Source organism: Aythya fuligula, chromosome 1 (assembly GCF_009819795.1).
Source record: "Aythya fuligula isolate bAytFul2 chromosome 1, bAytFul2.pri, whole genome shotgun sequence".
NCBI lineage: Eukaryota > Metazoa > Chordata > Aves > Anseriformes > Anatidae > Aythya > Aythya fuligula.
Window position 1 is genome coordinate 84,720,459 of NC_045559.1, and position 12,318 is coordinate 84,732,776.

Here is a 12,318-nt window from a genome sequence, read left to right on the forward strand (position 1 = left end):
ATCCCGAAGATGAAGTACAGAAGAACCCACAAAAAATAACTGCTGCATTTATGCACTGAACCTTATTCTTCTGGCTACTGACTTAATTTTGTAACAGAAACACAAAACTTTTTTTGTAACATTAATTCAAATGTAGCATTCAGCCTCCATGATATTGTAGCAGGCTTTACTTGAATGACTAAATACAGATTAAAGTGCTCAGCTTCTGACTTTGTTTGAAAATAACAACCACTCATTTAATCTATTTTCAGCAGGGTTTTTATAATTTGGTACTGATAAGGTAAAATTTAGAAAAGCAGACTCTGATTCATCTGACATTTACATAGTTTCATAAATTCACAATTTATTTCTGCTTAATTTCCAGTATTTTACAAGAATAAAATCCTTTTAAGGTAGAGAGAAGAACTGTTTCTCTGATACAGCCAGTTGAGGTCCTCTGGCTAGTGCCAAGCAACAGATCAGCCTAAAGGTGAAGTGCCTGTGTCTAGTCTTTAAAACCACAACTACACCACTGTTCATGCAAATAGAAGGTTAAATGAAAAACACTGTGACAAAAAGCAACTACTATTTTTTCTAGTTCTGAGAAGGCTGACGAAAAAGTAAAATTTTTGTTCCGTGAAAAAAAGATTCAAACAGAAGAAAAAAAATCAAGACACAATTATATACTCCTTTAGAAGCACAAACTAACAAACATGTATTATCAGAAATCTCAGAAATAGTGTTTTGTTGTTCTTTTTTTTTTTAATGAAATGTTTATTTTGCATTATATAGTCTTACCGTTCTCTGTTAAATTTCAGAGAATGTAGGATAGCTGGTCGTTTCTGTCTGAGATTCCACAAATGAAGCGTATCATCTGCACTTGCACTGACCAAAGCACCCTAGAGCAGACACAAAATATGGCACAACATGTCACATTTCCATGGATTCTTAAGTCATCCTCACTGTCAAGGATCTATCTGTAGGAAACTCTACAGTTTATAAGAAATGGTTGCTTTCTTCTAGAAAAATATATTCCACCATAAATAATACTTGATTGGAATAAATTTGGTAATTGCAAAAACTTCAATTATTACAAGATCAGCCAAAGTTAAATTAAAACTCCATCAATTTAAAATGCAAAACCAAAGTTGTACACAAGAACTCTCCTGTATTCCCACACAAACATAGAGATTAAAGAAAAGGACAGCCAGCATTTACTTGAAAAGTTAAGTATGAAGGTTATAACTACAGGAAAAAGAGTTTAGTGGACACACAAACAACTGCCAGTGACAAGCACAGTTTAGTAGTAATATCAAGACAACGTGAAACTCAAAACTGGAACTGTGAAAAGATGCAGATAAAAAAGTAGAAACAGATAGCAGGGGAGAGGACTAAGGAAGAACTAAGAGATGTAGACAAAAGGATGGTTTCTTTGTCATGGATTAGAAATATTCTCAAGTCTGTTTCTGCTTCTGTTCCCAAAGAAACGGACGTCATCCAATGTCTGACTTCCATCTGTTGGGACAGCTGGAAATAAACTGCTTTTTTCTCCTTCCTTCTATCTTTCTCCTTATCATGGAACAGTGATGCCATGTGAAAACGGACGGCTGAGGAAGCTCTTTACTGCTGCTGCAGTGGTTTACTAAACTTACACCTCAATTTAGGTCTGGTACAAGGATCAGTCCCTACGTGCTCCTATGGCACAGAGGAACTAGATACTGCTGAAATGGAAGACAATACTTTATCCTGGGGAAGGCTGACGAGGTAAATGAAAGATCAGTTTGTAACAACTATGATGGTCTGACGGAGATAAAGTTCTCTTCTTGCATTTCAAATTTCCCTTTGATTCCCAGAAACTCTTCTTTTCAATGCTGATGTATGCAAATGCAATTTATGAAGGTAAAACTTCTCTAATACAACATAATCTATGCTTTAATTCTCATTTCCCAAAGAATTTGGACCAACCTCAGAGACAGAATCTCCACCACAGAAGTCAATTAACCCTGTATATTAGGGCTTTTACTAGTTATGAATGACCAGCTGATTCTGGTTTCTCTGTTTTTACCTTCCTCTAAATAATTTATTTGGTCCTCATTCCTGAGTTTCAGCAGTTCAGGCATTTTTTCCAAACAAGTTCAGAAAAAAAATAAATGAAACTCTAATTGAGAAGCTCTGATACCTCAAGATGTAGAAAAAGGATGTGAAACTGTCAAAAGCATTTTCTTACAGCAGGGAAGAAAATGTATGAAAACTGAACTAATACTAGCTCATAGTTTAGCAGAGTTACGAGTTTCTGAAAAAAATCAGCTGAGCAGATTTAGATGCTCCATAAAGTTTTCTTGCCTATTGTCTTCTCCAGAGACATTCTGCACACAGCAAGCTATAATCTCTCACTGTTTCTGTATGTCATCTGAACTTGATTTGATAATCTTTGCAATTGCTCATCTTTGCTGCAAATAGTAGTGTATTTGCAGCTATTGAGCTTTTAGCCAATCACCATCAATATCTTTCCACAAAAAAATGTAACTCATTTATTAACTTCTATTTGCAACAGAACCATGCAGCATATTCAGTAATTGAAAGGGTTTTACATCTACCTGCACACATTCAAGTATTGACTAGCTTTTGCTCAGTACTTTATATTGATGTATATTAACGTTATACTTTTCCCAGCACGCGGTCCCATAAATAGTCTTCTAAAAATCTGTATGATGAATGTCCTCTGGATGTATGCCACTTACTTGTTGGCAAGAGTTGTCAATGAGAAAAGTTGTATCACTCAATTATAATACACCAATTGCCTTATTGAACTAAACGTTTGCAAAAGAATCCAAGTAAATGTATACTTACCTCATTGATTAAGAACTGGAGCTGCAAAACTGCAGCACCACTTTCATGTTGGCAGTAGCAATCAACACCAGGCCTGCCCAATCTGTTGCCATTAAAGTCAAGGATTCTAACATTTCTGTCATCACCAGAAGAGGGAAAAAAAAATAACGATCAATTAATCTCTAATTAACCTTTAATTAACCTCAATTCTTCTTGCTTTCTGTAAAACGAAAGAATTCATGCTGACTTCCCACTGTTCTAATTAAAGTATCAACACCATCAGCCTGAAACATGTGCAACTGTGAGTGATTTGTACTTGCCTGCTTTTTTTCCCTGTGAAATAAAATGCATGAATTAACACAAAAAAATCAGCAGGATACCTCTTAAGTTTCTCTTTACTTATTATTCATTCATAAAACACACGAATGTATCAGATTTTTGTACTTACGAAAACATTACAAAATTAATGATTTAGGACTAAGGATGTACAGTTCTATAGCAGGCTTTCTTTTATAATATGAGAAAATGCTTTTTAGAGTGAGTCATTTCATGCTTACATAAAAGCTCACATGAAACTATTGCTCTCTGTCTCATCAACACAGTACGATGCAGTGCCACATAGAGGTACCTAGGTCTAGCTCTGAACTACATTACCAAGACCATTTCTTAGCCTGAATAAAACCCCAGTGGCAATCCACCTAGTTCACTCAGAATTAACATTGATGCACTGCTTTGTAGAAACATCCGATTGTCCAGATATATCACAAATGTAGATTTCTACCTGTTCCCTGTTCTCTTTGGATCTTTCTCCCTGCACACTGAATTTCAATCTCCCTAACTTAGATAATGGCCTTCCTCATCTGAGTCAGAGAGTTTAATGTGAAACTAATGATCTAGAAAATTACCAAAAACAATAAGTAAAACAAAAGGAGAGAGGAATATGAAATATGATATTATTAACAACATTGCTGAGTGAAACAGGTGAAACACCTCCATATTTGAAGATCTAGTGGACAAGATCCCTTCAAACACTGTTCTTAGGGACAGAGGAGCTGAACAGAGCTGGCAACTCTTTTGGATGTTTTCCTTGGAGCACAAGAACTCTCCATCCCCTTGTGTAAGAAAGCAAGCAGGGAGGGCAGAAAACCAGGAAAGCTGAGCAAGGTCAAACTGAGGTGCATGAAGAAAATGCACAGGCAGTGGAAGCAGGGACAACTGGCCTGGGAAGAGCACAGGGATGCTGTCTGGATGTGCAGGGATGGGATCAGGAAAGCCAAGGCACAGATGGAACTGAGCTTGGCAAGGAATGCAAAGAATAACAAGAAGGGATTCTACAGGTACGTTGGCCAGAAGAGAAAGGCCAAGGAGAGTGTGCTCCCTCTGATGGACAAGAAGGGAGAACTGGTAACAACAGACATGGAGAAGGCTGAGGTACTCAACAAGTTCTGTGCCTCAGCCTTCACTGCCAGTCAGGCTGCCCACGTCTCTCGAGTCCCTGACCCTGTAGATGAGGGCTGGGGGAGCAAAGCCCCTCCCGCTGTAAACAAAGAGCGGGTTTGAGACCACCTGATGAAAATAAAAACGTGTACAAGTCCATGGGGCCTGATGACAGGCATCCCAGGGTCTTGAGGGAACTGGCTGATGGAGTTACCAAGCCTCTCTCCATCACATTTGCAAAGTCCAGGCAGTCAGGTGAAGTCCCTGGTGACTGGAAAAAGGGAAACATCGCTCCTGATTTTAAAAACGGTAGAAAGGAGGACCCGGGGAACTGCAGACCAGTGAGCCTTACCTCTGTGCCCGGGAAGATCAAGGAACAGATCCTTCTGCGATGGCAAGGCACATGCAGGACAAGGAGGTGATCCAAGACAGCCAGCACAGCTTCACCAAGGGCAAATTGTGACTGGTTGGTCTGGTGGCCTTCTGAGATGGAGTGACTGCGTCAGTTGACAAAGGAAGAGAGATGGATTTGAAAGGTGGACCATTCAGTGGACAAGGAATTGGCTTGAAGGCCACATCCAGTGAGTGGTGGTCGATGGCTCTGTGTCCAGGTGGAGGCTGGTGACAAGTGGTGTCCCTCAGGAGTCTGTCTTGGGACCAGTACTGTTGAATATCTTTATCAATGACATAGACAGCAGGTTGGAGTGCACCCTCAGAAAGTTTACTGATGAAACCAAGCTGAGGGGTGCAGTTAATAGAAGGGATGCCATCCAAAGGGACCTGGACAAGCTTGAGAATGGGCCCATGTGAACCTAATGAAGTTCAACAAGTCCAAGTCCAAAGTGCTGCACCTGAGTCGGAGCAATCCCTGACATGAGTACAGACTGGGTGAAGAACTCATTGAGAACAGCCCTGCAGAGAAAGACTTGAGGGTTCTGGTGGATGAAAAGCTCAATGTGAGCATGCTTGTAGCCCAGAAGGCCAACTGCATCCTGGGCTGTATCAACAGAGTGGCCAGTAGGTGGAGGGAGGTGATTGTCCCCCTCTGTTCTAACCTCATGAGGCCCCAGTTGGAGTACTGCATCCAGGTCTGGGGCCCCACAGCACAAGAAGGACATGGGCCTGTTAGAGTGAGTCTAGGGGAGGGTACTGAGGATGATCAAAGGGCTGGAGGACCTCTTCTATGAAGACAGGCTGAGAGAGTTGGGGTTGTTCAGCCTGGAGAAGGCTCCAGGGAGACCTTATAGTGGCCTTCCACTACCTAAAGGAGACCTACAGAAAAGCTAGGGAGGGAATCTTTGTCAAGGAATGGAATTATAGGACAAGGGATGATGGCTGTAAACTAAGAGAGGGTAGTTTTAGATTACAGTGTTACCAAACTGATAAAAGAATGTGAAACTCTTCACCATTTAAGAAAAACTACTTAAAATGGCCAATAAGGCTATGTGGTAGTATATGATACATTCTGAAGGTTTACAATAATCCCTTGGTCCATTTTGAATGAATTCTCTGTGGCACTCATTTTTTACATTGTTCCCTACTGTTTGTTGTATGGCAAAAGGAAGCAATACTAGTGCCAAAACAAACCAAACAACAAACCAATAAACCAACCAACAGAACAAGCAACTCCACTGGGGATTTCAAACCAACTGGAGCCTTTCATTCATTGGGGGTTGGAACTAGATGATTTTCAAGGTCCATTCCAACCCAAATCATTCTATGTTTCTATGATTTAACTTAAGCGTTATATGCAACATAGATCCATGGCACTAGTTAATGATTGTCCTTAATGAAAATCATGCTAGTATTGCCCTGATAAAGCAGCTATCACCCTTCAGCATCAGTATCATGCTAAATCAGTTTTCTGGGAAGTGTCCTAACAAAGTAGATGATTTCACTCAGTGTATTCCAAACAAACAAAGCATTCTCCAATAATTTGCATTTATTTGCTTAAGTGTTCACCCTGAAATACTTCACAAATTACTAAAATGAGAGAGAAATTATGCCGTCTGCTTCAGTCTGGCCAATTGCCCTGAAGTAAGGACTGATGCTGAAATAGCAGCAGCATTATCACTGACTGATGGTGGTTTTCAAACATTCTGGGAGCTGTGCTGAGGTCCTTCCAGAAGAAGGAGCTTAAGAGATATTATGACTTGGCACTTGTTCTTGGCACTTTATCCCATCTTCTGCAAATTTTGAGCTTTGCTGCCAAGCATGGAGGAGTAAAACCTTACCTCATCAAATCTTTTCATACCAGTATTCTCTATCAGGACATACAGCAGACTTTGGACTGATTTTTTTTTTTACTTTTGCCTTATTATTAAATAAGGATTTTGCTAACAGGGAGAGTGGAACATTTCTGAGTATTTTTGAAGGAAGGACTAATTCAAATAAATGAGTAGTCATTCTGATATAAAGTCACTTTCTTTTCTCTCTTATCAGTATGTTTGATCTTCCAGGGGCCTTCACAGACTTGCCAGATTAGCATATTTTATACTAATTTATACATAAAAGGGAAAAAAGATTAAAACTTTTGGATGTCTGTTGGGATCCAGAATGAAACAAGTACTATTAGAATTACATGGATCAAGTGTGACAGTAATAACAACATTTAATTCTGGTTTTAAGATCTGTATGTGTGAAATAGGGTATTTTGCTCTGTATTCACATGTATGCAACAGCTTTTCAGAAAATATTTCACCATACTGTACATGTTAGAAGCATCACATGATCTCCCCTGAACTACACTGTTTACATTGCTTCAGGTTTCTCTTGTTGCATTGCAAGTAAGAGAATCTGAAGAGTCAGAAAAACCATTTTTTCTCAGTGGTCAGAAGAGCATAAGTCTGAAAAAAAAAGTATGAAAATGTCCCCAAATAATAAAATAATAATAATAATAATAAAAAAAACAACACATTCTCATAGCCTCTAATTTTTTTGACTACTACCCCAGAAAAGGATAGTTATTCCCAATCTTACCATTGTTTTGCCACCACCAACAAAAAAAGTCAGTTATTTGGATGCCTTATTTTAAATACTCAAATCCAGCTTCATGCAGTCTTGCATAGCACCTTATTAATGCACTCTCAACACTTTCAACATCCCATCACAAGTTAAAGAAATTTTCCATTTCTCAATATTACAACCTGATACAAACTCTACTTACAAATCCTTTTGATCACTTGTATAATGACCAGTTAATTAATATTTATATGATATTCTAATGTCATATCCGTACTCACTGTATCTCAAACACCTGTCAGAGTAGATGATTACAAACATATGAGAGGTACCAATGGGCAAAGCTTCTCATAAGCATGACCTATGACTGAACATCCTGTCAGCATCCCACAACTTTCTTATTCTATGACATTTTTAGTATTTGATACATATAGATCTGGTGTCTCTCACTCTTCTCAAAGAGTTAGTACTAACACAATGTGAAGATATGAAACTCTTGCATGTTCACTGAGAATCAAAAGTGTAGATATTTAGAACTGACCCCTGGAGTTGAGTCTAGGGTTACCTGCAGAACATATTTAATTTCTTAGGCCCTGAACATCCAGAGGTAGGACATGTTTTTTTTTCATTCAGATGGTGTGATTCTCTAGTAGTGTCAGATCCAAGTGTTTCCATGTTAAATCTTTTTGAAATAATAAGGATTGTAGTCCGATTTGTTTCTCCTCGCAAGGGAGAGGAGCTGAAGACAAAGGACCTCACACCAAGGCATGAAAACTAACAAAAAATACACAATAATAAGTAAAAACTGATATATTACTTATATCACCTTTTCCAAAGCCAAAATTTGTCAGTAGAAAAAATGACATCAATCTATGTCAATAAGCAACTCCAACATTTTTTTGACTAATTAATGAACTTCTTCCATGAATAAAAGCAATCTATGTACAGAAACAAACACAAAAGTAAGGGCTTATAATTACAGAAACAATGGTCTGAATTAGCCATTATAGACTTTTGTTGTTGTTGCTGTTGTTTAAAGACATGTAGAAAAGGGCAACCCCCTTTTACAGACCCTCCTCTGAAGCATCAGGAATTGTAGGGTGCTGCAGAAGTAGCACTGCTGCATGAAGAAAGTCCTGTCATCTGATTTGCACTAACTAGTACATGTTTGAGTAGGAACATGTAGCACCCTAAGAGCAGATGCTTGTGGGCTGGTGATACTCCATTACATAAACCAACTGTAAAATTGCTTTAGCATGTTATTTGAATATAGGACAGCTCTTTCTTGCAGAAGACCTACTCCTGATTTGAGTGATTTATCATTTTAAAAAGGCCCAATGTATTTAACTAAATAACTAAAGAATAAAATGGTCAAATGATTCCACCAAGCTTTTAACCAACTAAAACCACCAGTTAGGTTAGTCAGTTGTATCTGTCAAAAAATAACAAGATAAAAGATTTTGTCAAAAGATAACTATGAAAATATCATCTTGTCTTAACATCAAAGTCTATCATTTGCAGTTCTGGACATAGATAAGTTTAGTTCCTGGAATATTTACAGTTTTACAGTTACTTTTTGGAATCTCTGGAAATCTCACTTACACGATTTCTTTGTATACTAATGATAATGCAAATTCTGGTAAAAATAAATGACACAATCCTAGGTTTTATACTTCAAATGGGCTTCCAGCTGAGTTTTTCTCTCTTTCCATGAGATATTCTATCTTCATTTAAACATTTCAAACAGCACAGAATCCATGATTTCTGAAGTGTATTGCTCCAGTGTTTAGTTATCCTCACTATTAAGAATGTAATGCTATATATAGAATCAATACACTTGGGTTCAGTTTCAAGCCTTTGGATATTCTTATGTTTTTCTGAGCTAAATTAAATAACTTTCTACTAGCAGAAGTTTCCTGCTATAAATGCTTTGAAACAATGACCAAGTTGTATCTTATCCACCTTCTGCACAAACACAAATACAAACCCCTGAACTCATTTATTCTCATGTCACACAATAGTTTTGTTGGATCTTGAATAGTTCTTAAGATTTTTTTTTTCTGTATGCTTTACAACTTCCGTTATTGTCTTAAAAGTATTGAAAACAAAGCCACACATCATCTTGGTACCAATTTCTTTCATACAATTTCTTTCATGTGTTTTATACAAAGCATACAGTGTTTTGTAACTCCTTAAATTCAATATACTTTTTTTTTGTTTTTTTGAAGTACCTCTGTGTGACAACTCTTAATTACCTTAGCAAACTGGGAAATCATACTGTTTATAGTTTTTAAGACTTCTCCTTTAATTTGCAAAGAATAAGAACCCTCCCTTCCAAGCCCTGTTCTCTAAACTACATGTAAATGAACTCACTGAATTCCTTAAAAATGATATGCAATCAAATCATAGCCCTCATGGCCCAAATCATGACCCTTTATTTGCTGTAGTTTCACTGCAAACTGCTTCATTAAAGAGTAATTCTCAGTGTTTTTTTGTTTGTGTTTTAAACATATATGTATTCACTTTTTACACTGAAATTCATTGTGTTGAGTTCATCCAGTTGCTTAAATACAGAGCTCTTCTTTTTCCCCCTATGCAAAGAAAAGCTTCTCTCTTGGGATGCTAAATGTGGTGTGTTTTATAAAAACAGAAAAAACATTTTGGCACGAAAACTCAGGAGCTTTTGGTCTAAAAAGACCTTTGTCTTGTTTACTTTTCTTGACATAGATTTCTCCATTCATGGATACAAATTATAGCACAGTAAATCACAGGAGCAGTTAAATATAAGTTATATGTAAAGGCTGAAAGACTTGCTTCTGGCTTCTTTGACTTCTTCTGGTTAAACCACTTTAAGATAGATTGTATGTAATGTCAAGTCTCTATATATACTACAGTTGGACAGCTGGATGAATGATATGGAAAATATAAGTGATCACTTATTCAAGTAAAATACAAATTTGTATCAACTCTATTCACAGGTTTTTTGATTCCTAAGAATTTAGAAGCTATTTTGTTTCTGAAAATATCTGCAGATACCAAAAGCATTATCAACATTCACAGGGCCATATATTTTCACCTCCTTGTAAGACTATCTCAGAAGAACTTCATCACTTTAGGAATCATCTGTTCCAGAAACGGAATACAAATACAGTCGCCATGTGACTGAATTTAATCAATCTGAAACCTCAAATAGCAAATTGTGAAAAGCAGGTATTCAGAAGCAATGACTCTACCAATGTTCTGCAAATAGCACGTAGATAAATAATTTCATAAAAGCCAGTTGTGTGTGTATTTATATATATATAAATAAATATATATATAATAAATTATAATATAATATAATTATAAATATATAATAAATATTATTATAAATTATATTATAATATAATTATAAATATATATATATAAGCAGAAATGACCTAGCCCTAAACATACCTCCAAAAAGGAGACATTTAGCTGTGAGCCTTTAACAGCTCCATGTTGCTAGGCAGCCACCCCAAAAGCTCTGTGTTTTGAGGTTTTACTTCTTGTGGTAGTAACAAATTACATTAAGAGTTTGGATTTACAGGGAGCTTCCTCTTTTTCAGGTAATTACAAACTTCAGCAAGCTCATTAATGCAAATAAAAACAAGAAGAAAGGCATCAATGAGTGAAAACTGAAATCTGTAGAAGTGAGTGAATGATGTATTTATTATATTCACAAGTGCTCTTGTTTCAGAGAAATCTGTAAATCTTGCTTACAGCCACTTCTGGTTAAAAGCTACAGAGTGAATGCACTGGAAAAAATAACACCATGGCCCTTATGTACACTGAAGGTTATGGAAACCTAAACTGAGTTAGAAATGAGAAGGCTGTATATTTTGGAACATCCTAATCACAGCAGATCATTTTAATGAGCCTGCTGAACACCATATAGAGATACAGAGATATAAATAAACGAAAAATGATAATTAAACATTTTGTTTGATTTACTGCCTTTTATAAGGGCTATGTAAAATATACCATTCATTGGCCATCTATATACAATGGGTGCAGATGGTAGCCTAACATACTCTCTCTTACATCAGAAACCAGACAGGTAGCTTTAATTCAGCCATTTTTAATTTCTGTTTTCTCAGCCTTTAGATATTAATATTCAACACAGTATTTGTTCCATATATCTCTGCATACCAGTACATACATTACACATACCTGTTACAGCATGTACAGTTACTGGTAAAAAATGCAACTGGTTACTGTCATTTTATACCATAAAACATTGAACTTAAGAGGTAAGTGTGAATGTTGTGTTAGTATTTGTTTTATCTCTGTTTGTACACTTGACCACCAAATTTGTTGACACTAGTCTGAAAGAAGGCTAGGAAGTTTTGTTTGTGCTCTTTAAGCAAAAAGTAGAAGACTGGCTATATAAGTTCTACACAAAATTAAAACTTAGGGCTTCTCATATTTTCTTATAGCACAGATTTATTTAAGTGGTTGTTGAATTTTTATCAAATTGTAAGTGATCACCAGGTGCTGATTATCCTCATAGCTACCTGTTATGAATAATTACTGGTAAGAACAGAAGATAAAGTGAAAAGTGAGCATCTAATAAGTCTTTCTAAAAAAGGTCAAAAGACTTGCCAAACTAAATGTCTCTAAAAATAGAAAGCCATTTTTCCAAATATTAATTCCTCCTGTAGTTGCTATGGAAAAGTTATATAACTAAAATAATCTATTAAACTTTCATCCATGTCAGAAAAGAGCTTGAGAATAAATACTGCACTTTCTCTTTTAAATAGAGAAAGCAATTAGCCATTACTGGAAATTTCTGAAACGAGATTGAATATTTTCCCCAAACCCACAACCACTGGACTTCAAATATGGCCAATTCTGTAGTCTGTAGGAGATGAGAACAGATGATTAAATAATATTGCCTTCTTATCTGAAAGTGTTTCAATATCTACTTTAGGTAATGCAGATATGGGGAAGAAAATCTTTGTCCAGGGTTTTTAGAATAATTAAATATTATTTATATTATTTAAATATTTAATTTAAATTAATTTAAATATAATTTTACTAAACACACTGGTATCTAATGCACAGTTTGGTCAAAGTAGAAGCAAAATATTT

General features: G+C 36.4%; 1 protein-coding gene across 4 annotated transcripts in view; it reads right to left on the minus strand.

Annotated features, from left to right (window-relative positions):
* Positions 1-12,318, minus strand: part of STXBP5L (syntaxin binding protein 5 like) — a 193,460-nt gene that overhangs the window by 118,797 nt on the left and 62,345 nt on the right. For all 4 annotated transcript variants that reach the window (XM_032193402.1, XM_032193394.1, XM_032193386.1 and 1 more), the window contains exons 3-4: positions 2,830-2,911; positions 778-878 (exon numbers count right to left, since the gene is read on the minus strand). In XM_032193402.1, coding sequence (XP_032049293.1) covers positions 778-878; positions 2,830-2,911 — 183 coding nt within the window. The remainder of the gene's footprint in view (positions 1-777; positions 879-2,829; positions 2,912-12,318) is intronic.